Below are 19,310 nucleotides of genomic sequence, written 5' to 3' on the forward strand. Positions count from 1 at the left end.
ACATTTAACTCCAATTCCCAGTCTAAGAATCTGATCCATTCTTCCAACTGTTCCTTAGAAAAACTGTTCCAGCACAAAAAAACAGTCTCAGAACAGCAGGAATGGTTAACCTCCAACACTGCAGTGAGAGGTATGATTTAATATGATATTAATAGCATTTACAGCATGACGTCAGAAAGTAATGAGGAGATCTGTGGCACTCAGGGCTGGTAACCAGAAGGTTGCTGGTTTGACCTCAGCTAAGAAAAAGCAACAGCACATCACAATTGTGCCCTTAACCTCAGGTTGTAGGGAAGTAATTGAAGTGCAGTGAAGTACTTTGTTTACTTTCATGTAAATAAATATACTCCAATTATTTTAATATTTATTAAAGTTATTATTATAATTATTAAACATTAAATTATTTAAACTAAAATAAAAAACCTAAACTAAAAAAAACAAAAGAACAATATTTTATTTATATATATATATATATATATATATATATATACACACACAACATTTATGCAAAAAAAAAAAATACAAATATATACAATTTTAACAAAACAAAAAATAAATAAAAGTAAAATAAACAAAACAAAAGCAAAGTAAATTCAAAACAAAATAATTAAATATATACATTTTAAACAAAAAATATTATAAAACTAAAAACAAAACAAAAAGAAATAAAAAATACAATTTAAACAAAACAAAAAAATAAATAACACAAAACTAAAAGCCAAGTAAAATACCTAAATATATACATTTTAAACAAAACAAAAATAGTTTAGAAAACAAAACAAAAAGAAACAAATCTATTAAATGTAAACAAAAACAAAAATGAATAGAACTAAACTAAAATGAACAAAAGTCAAGTAAAATCAAAACAAATAAATATATACATTTTAAACAAAACTAAAATAATATATAAATATAAATAAAATATATATATAAAAAAATATGAACGATTTTATATATATATAAAATTCCATCTTATTTGTATGTTTTGATTGTGAAGTGAAATGTGACCTGAATATCTATAAACGTCCAGTGAGATCATTTAAAAAAGGAATACTTGCTGGCTATAATGGAGAGATAACAGTAATATAATGTGTGTTAAAAGGCATATGATGTTAAAAGATGACCCTTGATAACCCTATTTAATATCACGCTGAAACTTGTCAAACCAGAGGGCTTTTCAACGGATCAGTAGCAAGTCAGGTCAGGATTCAATTATAGCTGGAAATAAAAGACAGATGTCATAATATATGGGCATATGTGAAGGCCTGGAGGGGCAAAGCACTGCGCATGTGCAATGATGAGCTGATGGGGAGGAGGACAAGTAGAGTCAAGGTGACCAAAGCTTCATCATGAACCCGATCTGCCAGAATGAAGCGTCTACTGCTACATCTATCTATCGCCTAATGAAAGAACAGAGTGGACGTGAAAAATACACCAACCTCGTACTGTATTTGCCTTGCCAAATATCAAGACGACAGAAGCCACGCGGGCTTGTAGACTGAAATATATCAATCAATCAGTCACAAGTTCAATGTTTTGAGCTTTCTATTCATAAAAGGAACAATGTATCCACAAAAATATGATGCAGCAAAACTGTTTTTATTTTGATCAAATAAATGCAGCCTTGGTGAGCATAAGAGACCTCTTTCAAAAACATATACAAATCTTACCGACCCAAACTTTTGAATGGTGGTGTACTAAGTTTGTAAAAATTTAGTTCACAATATTAGGACAGGACAGATCGCGCCATTTCTCTTCCACAAGCATCGTGAATGTCTTCCACTGGTCAAACAGATAGTCCCATCCCAAACTCACATCATTGCCAATGTTGCTGTGTCCAGCTGGTCAGACAAATAAAGCGATGTTTCGTAAGCATCACAGAGCCAGTCTTTCCTCACAGTTCTCTCTGCATCTGACCTGGAAAAGAAGAAAGTACTTTAACATTGAATAATGACACACTTTGCGACAGCTGCCATTGGGCATGCCTTATTCTTGAGCCCCGCCCTCTGCTGAATCAAAAGAGGTAACTTTCGTCCGCCTTGCCTATAAGCAAGGACTAAAATAAAGCAGTTCAATGTGAATTAATATTGATTCTGGAATATATAAAAAAAAATCTATTTAAAAATAATAATAATAAAAAATATTAATAGGTGAATCGATTTTTCCCCAGCCCTAATGGACATCCATTTTAGTCCATCAGTTTGTTTAAATAAGCAAAAATTACAGTAATGCACTTATTATGAGCATAAACATTCAAATATACCTTCAGCCACTTATTATACAAATTATTAAACATCTTAACATTACCACTGTGGTTTAAAAAAAAGAAAAAGAAGCTTACTAACCTTGACTGGCCAAAACCATATCCAATTTCTCAACTCCTGTCTGGATTATGAACTTTGAAATAGCAGAAAGGCACTGTCTCCATGACATGTGCCGGTATTAAGTCAGAAAACCGAACGTTTATTGAAAACTCCTATTGAAAAAGAACATATTTAGACATATTTAGCTCTTTTCTGCTTTTAAACACTCCAGAAAGCCTTGTCCCATAGGCATTTTATAATGTTTTTAATCAACCGGGGGATGAAATATTATGCCAGAGATGCTTTCAATAAAGCTTAACATGCTTCTTGTGCACAGAATATTCCTTTTAGGAGGCGACTGTGCAAATTGTGCATTATTAAACATGCAGAAATGAGAACTGATCAATGACTGAAAAAATACAGAGGTGCATAAAAATATATTTCATATTTTGTACTTTCACTCCCTGCCAGCTGTTGTATTGGTGGAAAGATGTTATAATACACATTCATGATGAGTAGATGATAGTCATATATGATTGCGTGCCATTCAGCAGGACAGAAATGTCGGTATGGCGGCATCACTGCAATGAATGCTGTACAATAAATCTTGGGTTGTAATATCCGTTATCAAATGAATAGAACAGAAACATGGTTTTACAGTCCATTGAAAATGCCATAGTTCATTAGTAGAACCTGCAGCTCGAAAGTGATCCGTTTAAAACCCGAACACAAAGTTTTTGAATCCATCAGGCCTTCCACATGCAGTGCAAAGCATGTGGAATAAAGCCTCACGGAGAACGGAAATGCAACGCCACCGCTGTTAAAATAGATAAACTTAACGAAACCTGCATCTTAGACCACCACCACAGTCTGGATTTCCACTTCGTCAGGTGAAGCAATGACATACTGCTCCTCTTGCTCATTTGGCTCAATGTTCTCGGCTGTTACCATTGTAACTGTGGTGTGGGGCGTCTCGATGGCGCCCTCTGTTGTCGCGGTAAGGAGTGTGCCATCGCTAATGGCATTTGCAAGTGTCATTGCCACCTGTTCGGTCAAACTCTCTGGTGTGGCGATTGTGATGGTGTCTCCGCAGTCCGAGATGCCGGGCGTTTCGTCGGCGGCCACGTTACGCACGATGATCTGGTGTCCTCCGTGTGATTGGCTCACGATTTGCTGCACCACCTTCATGATGTGACTGTCCATCTGAAGTCAAGACACATTGAGCAATGTGGTTAACTCTATTTGGTTCATAAAGTCCTTTTTTTTTTTTTTACCTTGCTAATATTTGCTTTAAGTTGACATTGACAAAAGTGAGAAATGACCTGCTGCTGACTGTCTTGAATTATTGCCAGTTCCTCCCCTTCCTGAGCTGCTTCCTCAACTGGTGCCTGCAAAAAAATGAGACAAAATCTGTACTTTTAACAAAATCATAGTGTTGCAACAACTAATCTCTCAATTGATACCTTTTTAGATAAATATTTGGTCATCCATTTTATTGATTATAAAAATATGATTAAACATACACTACCGTTAGCAGGTTTGAGGCCAGTATGAATTAAAAAAATTAAATAATAATAATAATAATAATAATAGTATATTCAGCAAGGATGCATTAAACTGAAGATTTATCAAAGGTGACAGTAATGTGACAAATAATTTCTATTTCAAATAAATGCTGTTCTTTTGAAGTGTCTATTCATCAAAAGAATACTTACTGATAATAATAATAATAATAATGTCTTGAGTTTCTTGAGCATCAAACTATCATATTATAATGATTTATAAATGATCATGTGACACTGAAGACTGGAGTAATGATGCTGAAAATTCAGCTTTGCATCACAGAAATAAATTATATTTTAAAATATATTTAAATAGAAAACAGTTGTTTTAAATTGAAATAATATTTCACAATATTACTGTTTTTTACTGTATTCTTGATCAAACAAATGTAGTCTTAGTGAGAATAAGAGACTTCTTTTAAAAACATTTAAAAAAATCTTACAGACTCCAAACTTTTGTTGTGTACATAATGGTGAAAATCATATATATTGCCGGTATACATGTAATGACATGAAAATATACGAAAACTAATTCAAATTAAAACAAAAGACATCAAATTGGTTGGATTTTCATCAAATCTCATGTCACATCGCAAGCATACAGAAACACAAGTGACGCATTTACCCCTATGATGTATTCCTGAGTGTCGGCCACTACTGAGGAGAACTCCACCAGCACAGCATGAGGGTCGTCTGATACGATAGTGGTGGAGACGTTCTCAGCCGTCACCTCCTGCTCATCAGAGCTCCCTGCGTGTTCAGAGTCCTTCTGCTGCGTAGCGAAACAGCCTCCTGACCACACGCACACAAACATACAGTCATCACCAATGACAACTGTAAAGGGCCTTTCACACCAAGAATGATAACACTGTTTATTATAAGCACACACTTATGTCATCTGGTGCTTTAAATGCTCTTTAAAGCAGAATGGGCTCTAATTGGCTGTCAATGTTTTGATCATTTATCAGCCGGAAAAACTAATTTTAAAACGATATCTTTAGTTATTATCCTTGGTGTGAATGGGTCTTGATGTCTATAAATAGCTTAAACGAGTCTCTCAAGTGTCCTCACGTTTTAGAGAAAAATTCAAGCTTTTTTTCATCTCATCAGCCTCTGATAAGTCTTAAAGGCACAGTAAGCGATTTCTGACAAAAACGGTTGATATTTGTAATCAACCCAAACAAACACGCCCCTCCCTTCATTGCTCCGTCCCCAAAATGCTCGAACATACAATGCAAGAGTGGATGTCTCTATCATAGCTGTAGCGAAAAGGAAGAACAAAAAATTAACACACACACAGTACACAAGAGTAAATACAAGCAAGAGTTGACTGTTTGTCGCCAGCAGCACAGCAGCTCTAGAAACAATGACACTCAAAACTGTCCTGTTACTAACATTACAAGAGCTAACATTACAACAGCAGCATATCTTGGTCCTGTGAAATGTTACTCACGTATGGAGCAGAAACAACTCAACCTCTGAGTCTGTTTTCAGCCTTCCTGCTTCGGTCTTTCAAGCGCTGGAAAGCTTTTCTAATATTAACGCGGGTCCTAAAGCTTTTGTCTGATCATAACCATAACCATAACTGATCTTTGCCACTGATATTCCTCTGACCTTTTCTCTTTTGTAATGTCTCTCAGCCATCTTTCTTTCTACAGTCTTTCTTCAAATCTCCCTCTTGCTCACTCTCTCTCCTCCCCCATCATGAGTGAACACACCCCCTACTGCTGATTGGCTCACTCTCTCTCCTCCCCCATCATGAGTGAACACGCCCCCTACTGCTGATTGGCTCACTCTCCTCCCCCATCATGAATGAACACGCCCCCTACTGCTGATTGGCTCATTCTCCTCCCCAATCATGAGTAGACACGCCCCCTACTGCTGATTGGCTCACTCTCCTCCCCCATCATGAGTGGGCACGCCTCCTACTGCTGATTAGCTCTCTCTCTCCTCCCCCATCATGAGTGAACACGTCCCCTACTTCTGATTGGCTCACTCTCCTCCCCAATCATGAGTAGACACGCCCCCTACTGCTGATTAGCTCTCTCTCTCCTCCCCCATCATGAGTGAACACGCCCCCTACTGCTGATTGGCTCATTCTCCTCCCCAATCATGAGTAGACACACCCCCTACTGCTGATTGGCTCACTCTCCTCCCCCATCATGAGTGGGCACGCCTCCTACTGCTGATTAGCTCTCTCTCTCCTCCCCCATCATGAGTGGACACGCCCCCCTACTGCTGACTGACTACAAGTGTGTTGTGCTGTACGGTCCGATCCATTTTCAACAGCGTTTCTCAGAAATCACTTACTGCACCTTTAACAAAATACTCAAATGGCTCAAAAGGGCTTGAAATCCTTATCCATATCAGACACGTCATTTCAAGACATGAGATAAAAAAAAAAGAGAGTTTAATTCAATACAAAATAGCAATATAAACACTTATCCATATAGACAATCTGCCCCTAAGAAATATTTATAGATTTTGTAGCTTATATTTAGGACTTTTAATATGCCAGAAAACATGTTATATTTATGCTGACCTTGTTTACTAGTTGTCGTCGAACATTCACTTCAGTATTGGTGTTTTAATTCATTTGAATGGTTAATTAATAACAATTCTACATATTTACAAACCTTTAGCTCGCAGGTGGCGGTTCAGCGTTCCATGCTCAGCAAAGCCCCGCCCACATTTCGAGCACTTGAAGGGTTTTTCTCCCGTATGATGTCGGATGTGACGTACTAAAGCGCTTTTTTCCCGGAAGCCACGGGAGCAGTGCGTACACACGTAAGGCTTTTCGTCTGCATGAGTGCGATGGTGGACCTGCAGGGCATTCTGGAACACACAACGGATATGAGTCGGCATGAAACCGAAGTTGTGATAGTCTTTTCTTCCCTATTGTGACATATGTCTGAGTGAAACGGCTTCTCGAACAAGCAAAAATGTTCTGCCACCACGCCATTAAATCATTCATAATAAATACTGCAATATTGCATTAAAAAAAAAAGAATGATCAATTTAAATTTTCATGATGACTTTACGGATGACACTAGCTATGTTTCTATCAACCTATTATTATGTGCATTTTGGGATATAGCATAAAAAACACTGGATGGAAATTCCAAGATTGAGGCAGATGTATTTTTTATCCGATAAGACATGAACATAAACTAAGATAGAAACACATTTACAGAATAAATCCCTCTCTATGCACAACAGAAAACTCATGTGACTTTGCCTCAACAGTGGATGTGATTGGATAACTGGACTTAGCAGTGACTAATTTCATTGCACAGCACTGATCATTCGATCATTCTGAAACGTCTCAGCCAAAGTCTGTCATCGGAATTATTTGGTTTAATTCCCTCCCAGAAGCGTATCAAACACCAGCATTCGAACACAAAGTAACATGTCAGCGTTTACTGTGTACTAAAATGTAATAATTTTATGATGTACTAAAAATGAGCCACAGTTTCTTCCCCGATTGCAGCAACTTCCATTTTTATTACAGATATTTTGCGCCAATTTCCCAGGAAGTGACAATTATGTTCTCTTGAACACGAAATGGAAACGCTGCTTTAATCACACATTTTTTATGCGACGTCCTAATTTTGCACAAGTTAAACTCTGGATGGAAACATATCTACTGCATAAACCCAAGGATTGTTTTTGCGTATTGTTCTTCTGTGGTGTCTCACCTTAGTCTTGTAACTCTTGTCACAGAAGCTGCAATGGTACGGCCTATCGTCCGAATGAGCTCTCATGTGTTCCCGCACGTGTCCTATGGCTTTAAACTGTTTGCCGCACTCTCCGCATTTGTACCGCCGCTCGCTGACGTGCGTCTCCATGTGTTTCTTCAGCACGTAGCCTGTCAGGAACTCCTTCTGACATGTTAAGCACTTAAAAGGCTTATAACCTGTGGAGGGAAAAAATACACCTTTGAAAAAGTTTTCATAATTAGGTCCCACTTTATATTAAAGGGATAGTTCACCCAAAATTTAAAATTAGCCCATGATTTACTCACCCTCAAGCCATCCAAGGTGTATATGACTTTCTTCTTTCAGACGAATACAATCATTGCTATATAAAAAAAAAAAGTCCTGGCTCTTCCAAGCTTTATAATGGGAGTGAATGGCTGGAGAAAATTTGAAGCCCAAAAAAGTGCATCCATCCATCATAAAAGTAATCCATATGGCTCCAGGGGGTTAATAAAGGCCTTCTGAAGTGAAGCCATGCGTTTGTGTAAGGAAAATACCCATATTTAAAACTTTATAAACTATAATCACGAGCTTCCGACAGACGGCCGTACGCATCGATTTACGGTAGAAGAGTAAATCGATGCGTATGATCCGATGCACAACGAATTAGCAAAAACACTGGCCGCGAATTAGCCATTTTGAAGAGAAATGTCGGAGGATTTCTATATAATGGAAGAGGAGCTTCAGTTTGTTGCACAGCCCTATTTGTTTAAACCACGAGAGGCTTCTAAGCTTACGATACTTCTTGCTTGTTGCATGTTGTGGGTTGGGTTACCCTTGTGGCGCAAGTCGACTTGCATAGTATCCGTATGGTCGTCTGGTGGAAGCTAGTTATTTTAGATTATAAAGTTATAAATATAGGTGTTTTTGTCTTACAAAAACCCATGGCTTCGCTTTAGAAGGCCTTTATTAAATCCCCGGAGCCGTGTGGAGTATTTTTATCATGGATGGATGCACTTTTTTGGCTTCAAATTTTCTAACTTTTTTTTGGCTTCAAACACCCATTATAAAGCATGGATTAGCCAGGACATTTTTTAATATAACTCCGGATGTATTCATCTGAAAGAAGAATGTCATGTACACCAAGGATGGCTTGAGGGTAAGTAAATCATGGGGTAATTTTCATTTTTGGGTGAACTAACCCTTTAAGTGTCTTTAACTACTATGAACTAAGATTTATATTAATCAATTGATATACCAGTAATGCACAAATTGTGCAGATACATGTTGTACTCATATTTATAAAATACCTGCATGTAATTTATTCTGAGATTAATTTCTGTAATTACATACATAATTACAATGTAGAGCCTTCCCTTACTTCATAACCCACCCTTAAACCTCACCATGCCACCAAACATGTCCCTAACCTTACCTGTATCCCACCTCAATGGCAGTAAAAGTGTTTGGCAAAATAAAATGTAAACATAGTAGTTAAAGACACCTAATATAAAGTGTGACTCATAATTACAAAATTAATACATTTAACATTTAATAAGTAGGTTTGTGGGAAATTAATAAATTGCTTTTAAATGGGGCCTACCAACATGCCCTTTGACATGGACCCTCAGGTAGGCCAATGTCTTGAACATGCGCTCACAGTGAGGACATTTGTATAATTTTGACTCAACAGGTTCTCCTTCCTTCACAGATGAATCCTACCATGGATAAAAAGAGTTTGAAGTCTCATTTGTGTTGCTCTGCAATTTTATTGTAATAAAACATGCCACCACGACCTTAGAAACTCACCTGCGCCTCTTCGGACACGGTCTCCACACACTCTTCTGTCACCTGGATGTCAGTGAGTCTGGTCTCGGCCTCAGGAGACTGCAGGATGGCTTTAGGTGATCGGGCCTCTGCCTGCTCAGCTGCCTCTGTGGCTTCGGTCTCCAGCGCGATGCCAGAGTTGATGATGGCCTGGCAGATTAGATTGTCGGCTTCAACCACAGACGCAGTTTGAGGCTGAGACACCACCTGTTACGGACAGAGCAGAGAATGGCCTTAAAAAGCAACTACTTCTAACATTCAAAAGTTTGGGGTCAATAAGGGTTTTTAATGTTTTTGAAAAAAATAACTTGTGCTCACCAAGGTTGCATTTTTTTAAATTAAAAATACAGTAAAAACAGTAATATTGTGGGATATTATTACAATTTAAAATAACTGTTTTGCTATGTTAATCTGTTTTAAATTGTAATTTATTCCTGTGATATCAAAGCTGAATTTTCAGCATCATTACTCTAGTCTTCAGTGTCACCTGATTCTTCAGAAATGCGTCCCATTATTCTTTGATGAATAGAAAGTTCAGAACAGCATTTATTTGAGAGCATTTTTTGTAACATTAAAAAATGTCTTTACTGTCACTTTTGATCTATTTAATGTGTCCTTGCTAGGGCTGAGAGATATATCGCATGACATTGTTATGCGCATCTCGTCAGTAAAGCCGGTTCCTTGATTAAGTAGTAAATTGCCATCACCTGCTTTCAGATGGAGCGGCATTCACTACAAAGAGCCGTAGTTAACTGACAAGCTGAGCCATCCGTGATAATTAATGCGATATGGCTCAGCTTGTCAGTTAACTACGGCTCTGTGTAGTAAATGCCGCTCCATCTGAAAGCAGGTGATGGCGATTTACTACTAATCAAGGAACCGGCTTTACTGACGAGATGCGCCTAACAATGTCATGCGATATACAGTGAGGAAAATAAGTATTTGAACACGCTGCTATTTTGCAAGTTCTCCCACTTAGAAATCATGGAGGGGTCTGAAACTGTCATCGTAGGTGCATGTCCACTGTGAGAGACATAATCTAAAAAAAAAAAATCCAGAAATCACAATGTATGATTTTTTAACTATTTATTTGTATGATACAGCTGCAAATAAGTATTTGAACACCTGAGAAAATCAATGTTAATATTTGGTACAGTAGCCTTTGTTTGCAATTACAGAGGTCAAACGTTTCCTGTAGTTTTTCACCAGGTTTGCACACACTGCAGGAGGGATTTTGGCCCACTCCTCCACACAGATCTTCTCTAGATCAGTCAGGTTTCTGGGCTGTCGCTGAGAAACACGGAGTTTGAGCTCCCTCCAAAAATTCTCTATTGGGTTTAGGTCTGGAGACTGGCTAGGCCACGCCAGAACCTTGATATGCTTCTTACAGAGCCACTCCTTGGTTATCCTGGCTGTGTGCTTCGGGTCATTGTCATGTTGGAAGACCCAGCCTCGACCCATCTTCAATGCTCTAACTGAGGGAAGGCGGTTGTTCCCCAAAATCTCGCAATACATGGCCCCGGTCATCCTCTCCTTAATACAGTGCAGTCGCCCTGTCCCATGTGCAGAAAAACACCCCCAAAGCATGATGCTACCACCCCCATGCTTCACAGTAGGGATGGTGTTCTTGGGATGGTACTCATCATTCTTCTTCCTCCAAACACGTTTAGTGGAATTATGACCAAAAAGTTCTATTTTGGTCTCATCTGACCACATGACTTTCTCCCATGACTCCTCTGGATCATCCAAATGGTCATTGGCAAACTTAAGACGAGCCTTGACATGTGCTGGTTTAGGCAGGGGAACCTTCCGTGCCATGCATGATTTCAAACCATGACGTCTTAGTGTATTACCAACAGTAACCTTGGAAACGGTGGTCCCAGCTCTTTTCAGGTCATTGACCAGCTCCTCCCGTGTAGTTCTGGGCTGATTTCTCACCTTTCTTAGGATCATTGAGACCCCACGAGGTGAGATCTTGCATGGAGCCCCAGTCCGAGGGAGATTGACAGTCATGTTTAGCTTCTTCCATTTTCTAATGATTGCTCCAACAGTGGACCTTTTTTCACCAAGCTGCTTGGCAATTTCCCCGTAGCCCTTTCCAGCCTTGTGGAGGTGTACAATTTTGTCTCTAGTGTCGACAGCTCTTTGGTCTTGGCCATGTTAGTAGTTGGATTCTTACTGATTGTATGGGGTGGACAGGTGTCTTTATGCAGCTAACGACCTCAAATAAATGGAGTGGAGGTGGACATTTTAAAGGCAGACTAACAGGTCTTTGAGGGTCAGAATTCTAGCTGATAGACAGGTGTTCAAATACTTATTTGCAGCTGTATCATACAAATAAATAGTTAAAAAATCATATATTGTGATTTCTGGATTTTTTTTTTTAGATTATGTCTCTCACAGTGGACATGCACCTACGATGACAATTTCAGACCCCTCCATGATTTCCAAGTGGGAGAACTTGCAAAATAGCAGGGTGTTCAAATACTTATTTTCCTCACTGTATCTCTCAGCCCTAGTCCTTGCTGAATAAAAGTACTATTTTTTCACTGACCCACCCTTTTAAACACGTGAATCTCATTATTTTTTAGGATAAATACAAACATTGTATTTTTTTTAGTGAGTTCCTTCCTTAACTAATACTGTTAACATTAGTTAATGATTTAGGCATCATTAACTTAGCAAGACTACGTCAGACTTCGTACTTCCGCTCAATTTCAGTTCGCTTCTGTACTCAGTCTGAGATAGCAACCTATCTCCCCGTTTTCCTCCGGCCTGAAAACAGCCGGCCAATCAACGAACAGAGGGCGGGCAGAGAGCCGTGACGACATAGACACTGATTGTACCGTGGATGCGTAGTTTTACTTCACATAATCTGCAAAAGTCGTTCACAGCCATGTTCACTCCGGTATTTCGCTCGATGGTTTGTTTTCGCATCATACATGTGTTTACAGTGAAAGTTAGATGCGGCTGAGCATGCGCATAACACACGCCATAAACAAACGTTATGTGATTGGCTTACGGGTAACCAATGATTTTAAACTTCAGACAAGCGCCCCCCCCGCGAGAAAGAAAACGCTTTTCAATTATGCCATGCCAGACTCTGTCTACGAAGCAAAGCGAAGTAGCAGAGTTTGGTATTACCAGGCTATCATTAACTAACAATAATAATAAAAAAGATCTCAAGATAAATGCTAATTTATAAATATACTATTGTTCTTTGATTATTTATATTTGTTCATAATACATTCATTTAAAATGTTAAACATGTGTATGTAGAAATTAACATTAACCTAGATTAAAAATACGGTAAATGTATTTCTTATTGTTAGTTTGTGAAATCTAACGCATTAAGTAATGTTGTCAAATTGTCTAATGTTCAGCTATTATAGTAAATTTTCCATGTAAAGAAAACATAACAACTGTTGAAACAATGGATAACGAAATGTAAAAATATTATAATTATAAATATTAAATAATAAATGTAAAAAAAAAGATACATTTTAAACATTTAAATAAATAAAAAATCTAAATTTACATCATATGAAACATTAAAATGATCAATATATGTTTAAAAATGGCAAGGGGAAATCCAACCAAGCAAAATCTTTAACGTGGACAAACCTTGTCATATGCTTAAATATAAAAACATAAAATTGCAGCCCCCAAATATGCAATAATCGTTAATGTTTGTTTTGTTTCAATTAGCGCAATTCAACATGCTGTTTTTGCATAATATACTTTGTCTGTTAGTCTCAGACCTGTTGCACTTGTCCTAGCACTTCGATCTGGATGATCTCCTGGCCAGCTTCCACCACTCTCACAACGGGAATTTGCTCCTTCTCAGCTTCAGGATGTGACGGCTGAACTTCTAGAACGATACCCAACAGTGGCAGAATCAGAAAACCTCCCTTTTACAACAGTTGTCACATTAAAAACAAAACACTATTGTGACACGAACAAATCAGCTAAAAATGTTGGCCAACAACAACCATGTCCAACGGATATTTTCAAACGACACCCTTCTATCACTGAAAAGGTCACTATGAAAAGCCATTGTGAGATGTGGATTACCTTTCTGAACTCCATCTTTGCTGACGAGTATCTCTTTACACTGACTGTAGCGAATCTTCTCAGTGCAAGGCGTGAGAGACTTCAGGTGTCTGGTGAGAGCTCCGGACTCTCTGAACGCAAGTCCACACTGATTGCAGCGGTACGGACGCTCATCTACAGAAGAAAATTACATCATGATATGATTTCTCAAAAGACAACCTTGAAAACTTAAAAGAAACCTATTATACTTTACATTTTCAACTCTCTTTAGTGTGAAATGTCGCTGTTTGAGCATGAAAAAGGTCTATAAAGTTACTCCAGAGTCATACTCTCCATATAAGTGTGCACCGTTTCTGAACTCCCTGAAACGCCTCTATTGTAGTCTTGAGTTTTCTTCCATCAGTGTCCCTCATTTTAAATAATTCCTGCCCAAGGCATATGCAAATTAAAGGGGCGGGGCCTGGTAGAGTTAGAAAGTAGTGTTGAAACTCGCGGTTATGAAATGCGTGACATTTCCCAAACACGCTCAAAGCAGTTGACCAATCACAACACACTGATCCAGCCGACCAATCAGAGCGCATTGTGCTTTTCAGAAGAGGTGCTTCATAGAGACAGGAACTAAACAGAACGTTACTGACAGACTGGGAAGAGAGGTGCTGCAACCTATTCTAAAACCTATTCTAGTAGACCACAAAAACAAAATCAAGACTTTGATATAAATTTCACAACCTAGTATAGTCCAATATAATGGACTATAGATTTACCTGTGTGTCGACGCTTGTGTCGGATCAACGAACCCTTGGTCCTAAACGCAGTCTCACATATCTCACACTTAAAATCCTTCTGATCGGTGTGCGTGAACATGTGGGTTCTCAGAATATTTGTCTAAGGGACATAGAAATGGATCAAGTGAGTTTTAGTTGCATATTCATAAATATGACACATAGTATTTAAATGCATAAAAGTGATCAAATATTGTACCGTTTTAAAGGTCTTATCACATATCTCACAGATGTATCGTCCCTCTGTGTTTAACTTCCAAACCACTTTTGCAGGACTGGGACTGTCATCCTCGCTTACAGAGCATCTTCTCTTTTTTCCTCCAGCTGCCGCCTTTTTCTCCGTCTTGTCTAAAAGGACAAAGCAACTTCATTTAGTACCCAAACAAAGACAGATGGACTGGTAAATTACGTTAAATTCACCCCCAAATGATCCCATTGTAATCATACTGTATATAACTATGGAGAGCAGATGTCTTGTTTGGCTTTGGACGACCCTGTATTTAAGACAAATTCAAATAAGTTGGGACATCATGAAAAGGTCCTGTCCCACTAAAATTGGGCTTCTGGTCCCCCCATGACAATGATATTTTAATGACTTTAATAACAAAAAGTGCAGTACCTGCACTGGACGTTCCCGCTTCATCAGATGAACAGTCATTTTCACTTATTTTCACCTCAATGGAAGCGCCTTCATTAGGGACAACATTTGTCTGAGGGAGGAGACAGACAGATATTTCCTACAATGACCTCAAGGTACATTTTTACATTTACAGATTCTCGTGTAGGGTCAGTAAGATTTTTTTTTTTTAAATGGTTTAGAAAGAAGTCTCTTTTGCTCACCAAGGCTGCATTTATTTGACCAAAAACAAAGTAAAAACTGGAATATTGTGAAACATTATTAAAATTTAAAAGAACTGTTTTCTATCTAAATACTTTTTCAAATGTATTTAATGGCAAAGCTGTATTTTCAGCATCATTACTCCAGTCTTCACATGATCCTTCAGAAATCATTCTCATATGATGATTTGATGCTCAAGAAACATTTCTGATTATGTTGAAAACAGTTGTGCTGCTTAAAGTGACCCCTATTATGATATTAATATTTTAGGTTCATCGCGTTTAAGTTTACATGCATCCAAGTTGAAAAAAATAACAAATAAAATTTGATTTTCTCATAATATGAATTGCAGCATCACCTCTTTTCTCACAATGTCTGAAACAGTTCGATAAAAGATTCTGTCTCTCTAAACCCCTCTGTCCTGAGAGCTACTCTGCTCTGATAGGTCAGATCTGTTGCCCGTTCTGTTGTGATTGGTCTACTCTGCTCTGATTGGTCAGATGACCCAGTCTGTTGTGACTGGTCTACTCTGCTCTGATTGGTCAGATGACCCAGTCTGTTGTGATTGGTCTACTCTGCTCTGATTGGTCAGATGACCCAGTCTGTTGTGATTGGTCTACTCTGCTCTGATTGGTCAGATGGCACAGTCTGTTGTGATTGGTCTACTCTGCTCTGATTGGTCAGATTGTCCAGTCTGTTGTGATTGGTCTACTCTGCTCTGATTGGTCAGATGGCCCACTCTGTTGTGATTGGTCTACTCTGCTCTGATTGGTCAGATGGTTCACTCTGTTGTGACTGGTCTACTCTGCTCTGATTGGTCAGATGGCACAGTCTGTTAGGATATGTCTATCGGGAAACACTAATTTTCATATCTGTAATTTCAGCTCCGGATCTTCCTCTGTGCTTGTCACACAGTGATACAAACAGTAATGATGGTGTCACTGTCAAGTTTCCCATATCAATTCCAGTGCGAGTCCTCATCCTTTTGAAATGCATGTAAAGTGGATTCGCAGTTCTGAGAACAGTGTCTTCTCGACGTTTCGACAACAAGAACCAAAATCTTCCATTTGAGGGCGGGTCATAATAGACATAGTTTGCAAGCAGCAAGTGAAGACAAAAGGCGGGCATAATGCCAATTTGTTACGTAGTACTGTATGTAACAGGAAGTGAGACATGAATTGCTGATGACTCGTTTCAGCAGTTCAGAATCAATTCTTTCGTTTAAGAGACAATAACTTTATTTGTCATGCACTTTGATCTTTAAAACATCGTAGACCTTTTACATTCACAAACAGCTATATTACACACTACATGGAAGGTAATATCCGGAAAAGCATAATAGGGACACTTTAATATTTTTGTAAGATCCGTAATACATTTTTAAGGATTCTTTGAAGAATAGAAAATTTAAAAGAACAGCATTTATTTGAAATAGAAATCTTTGTGACATTATGTCTTTAGTGTCACTTTGAACAAATATGTCCGATGAAGAGTAAAAGTAGTAATTTCTTTCAAAAATAAAATCTAACTGATCCCAAACTTTGAATGTGTATGTGTATCAATGTGAATACAAACATTTATTTTAGGTGAAATGTTTTTAAAGTAAAAGATAATAACATGGCATGTTTGGCTGTACAGTTTACTTTGCATGCATTTAATGTACAGTATGTTGATGAATAAAAGTCACAAAGCTTTACTCGTTTTGCTGGTTTATATGGTTAATCTCAGGGAGATTTCCCCCAACAAGAAATAGCCTATGTACAGTAAAGTCACTCTGGATGTGAAAGTATCCGCTCAATAAGGAATTATAACAATAACACACAGACCTGATGGTCTTGCAGAGGACGCTTGCAGTTCCTGTTGAGTTTATGTTGGATGAAAGCATCCAGAGCAGAAAACTCCTCCAGACATCTGCCACATTTATGAATATCCTCATCTGACAGGGAACACAAACATACTGACCTAACTTCAATTTGACAGATCATGCACACATTGTGAAATTATCTGTGCAAAGTTAAACTAAAAATGAAATAAACAATTATTTACTGATCTAAAATAAAATCACATTTTCACACAGCTGTGGCATCATTTATGCATCTAAAAAAGTTAATAAAGGCTAAATAAATATATTTATAAGATAGCCTATACATTTAATAGTAAATAATTCAATATAATGTATTAATTGTGCATTTAGGACATAAAATGCTAGCAAGAAAGACAAAGCAATTTTATTCCATGAATATTTAAAATGTAATTTCCATCACAGAAAGCTATTCAACAAAATGCATAATTTAAGGTGCAACTGACTTTGTTGTGGAAATGGCCATTGTGTTTTTTTTTAAGAGTGTTGATTTTCTTCTGTACAAAAATCTACAGTGCAGTTTTAATGTCAGTCTTTACTGTTGCGGCAAGAACATGGATGAGCTGTTAGATCTTCTTCATCCAATACAGGACGATGCTAAGCAGCATTAGCAGCCTAAACATGCTGCTCAAAAAGAACATTGCAGCTAATGGAGACTTTGCTAGCGTGACTGAACGACACAAAGTCAGGCCCACACATTTAATCGCGTTTTTACTATGTGATTGTGTCCCGTAACACTGGCTCTACCTTCGTCTCCAAGAGTGGTTTGGATGGTGATGATGTTGCTATGCTCCGTTTGGTCGGTAACTGTTGCTGCCGTATTATTATTTTCTTCAGTCATGTCGTTCCAGACCTCCGTCTCTGTCGCAACGCTTCAGCAAGGAAAACATGGCGGATTTACGACCTCGTAGTCATAACAACAAAAGGGCGGCGAGTTGAGCGTGAGCGAGCAGCACGTCATTGTAAATTCAAAATGAAGGCGCGCTCCGCTCACTCATATTCTCCAGTCAAATCGGTTCTTTCGAAAACCGGTCAGAGTTATTACATATCGCTGTTTATTAAGTATTTTATTTATAATATATAGTTATATTTGATACGTATGTTAATCGTAATTTCATGTATCCAATCCCAGGCAATATAGCACATTTATTTTGGACATTTTCTGCCTTAAAGGGATAGTTTATCCCTTAAACTATAGTTTGTCATCATTTACTCACCCTCTTGTTGTTCTGTGTGAATTTCTTTCGTCTGTTGAAGTAAAAATACATTTTCAAGAATGTTGGTAACCTTAAACCAGACAGTTGACCATGGCACCCATTGACTTCCATAGTAGTTTTTTTTTTTCCTACTATGGAAGTCAATGGGCGTTGTCAACTGCCAACATCCTTCAAAATATCCTCTTTTGTGTTCAACAGGGGAAAGAAACTCATACAGGTGTGGAACAACATGAGGGTGAGTAAATTATGACATATTTTTCATTTTTGGGTGAACTATCCCTTTAGTGTTCCCTAAGTTACTATTAGCTATAGCTTTCAGTTCTCTGTCTCGGATCCATTGACAATACCTGACTCAAAATAACAATTTGTTCACGTATAGGACATCGCCACAAACAAAGTCATTTCATTACAATGTTTGGTCCAAACCCAAAAACACAACAGTAAATTTTGATATAAGGCAAGGCACGTTTATTTTTATAGCACATTTCATACACTGTGGCAATTCAAAGTGCTTTACATGGAAAGGAATAAAAATAATCACAAAATATAAATATTCTTATTGAACAGTAAATTGTCTTAAGGACTATGATTATCTATTAAATTATCTGTCACAAAACTGTCATATTTGTGATGTTAAACTTGAGAACTTTGAAAACAGAAGTGAAATATTAGTTTCCTTCATACTTTAACATGATCACAGAGATAAGTAACAACGCAATGATGATTATCATACATGTTTACACTGACTTTCCTTCACAACTCTCAGAGACATGTTTTATAACTGGCCCTATATTCACTGTGGAATGTATAGTGTCTGAATACTGGAAGCACAGACACTATTCAATCTTAAATGTTGTTGAGATTTTGCATTAATAAGCAATGAAAACAAGTACAAAATACATTTACCATTTTTTTATTCTACATTGTAAACCCCTCAAAACACAGAAATGAAACAATTTCAAGCAAATAATGTTGATGCAAATCATGTTTTAGTATTATAATGCAATATAAGTATTATAATGCAGTATTATAATGCAAAATAAGCTCCAGGACCAGCAGGTTTTCAGGTTTAATGCTTTTTTTATGGAACTGTGGCGAGCAGAACGAGGCCGAGGGCCGTGGGAGAACGGTGCGAGGCCGGTTACGTGATTGCTAATGAGCGACACCTG

The 19,310-nt window shown here is 37.8% G+C and overlaps 1 protein-coding gene across 1 annotated transcript; it reads right to left on the reverse strand.

The window, feature by feature from the left end:
- Positions 1-2,721: 2,721 nt before the first annotated feature.
- e4f1 (E4F transcription factor 1) lies at positions 2,722-17,834 on the reverse strand. The gene is made up of 14 exons (XM_079889414.1): positions 17,672-17,834; positions 16,890-16,999; positions 14,845-14,935; positions 14,425-14,573; positions 14,208-14,328; positions 13,465-13,617; positions 13,152-13,261; positions 9,373-9,597; positions 9,167-9,281; positions 7,564-7,781; positions 6,502-6,700; positions 4,491-4,657; positions 3,626-3,691; positions 2,722-3,506 (listed from the first exon to the last, which is right to left on the reverse strand). Exons 1-14 carry the CDS (start codon positions 17,763-17,765, stop codon positions 3,156-3,158), a joined length of 2,169 nt encoding a protein of 722 aa, XP_079745540.1. The 5' UTR covers positions 17,766-17,834; the 3' UTR covers positions 2,722-3,155.
- Between the last annotated feature and the right edge of the window lie 1,476 nt (positions 17,835-19,310).

This window comes from Squalius cephalus (assembly GCF_949319135.1).
Source record: "Squalius cephalus genome assembly, chromosome: 1".
Lineage (NCBI taxonomy): Eukaryota > Metazoa > Chordata > Actinopteri > Cypriniformes > Leuciscidae > Squalius > Squalius cephalus.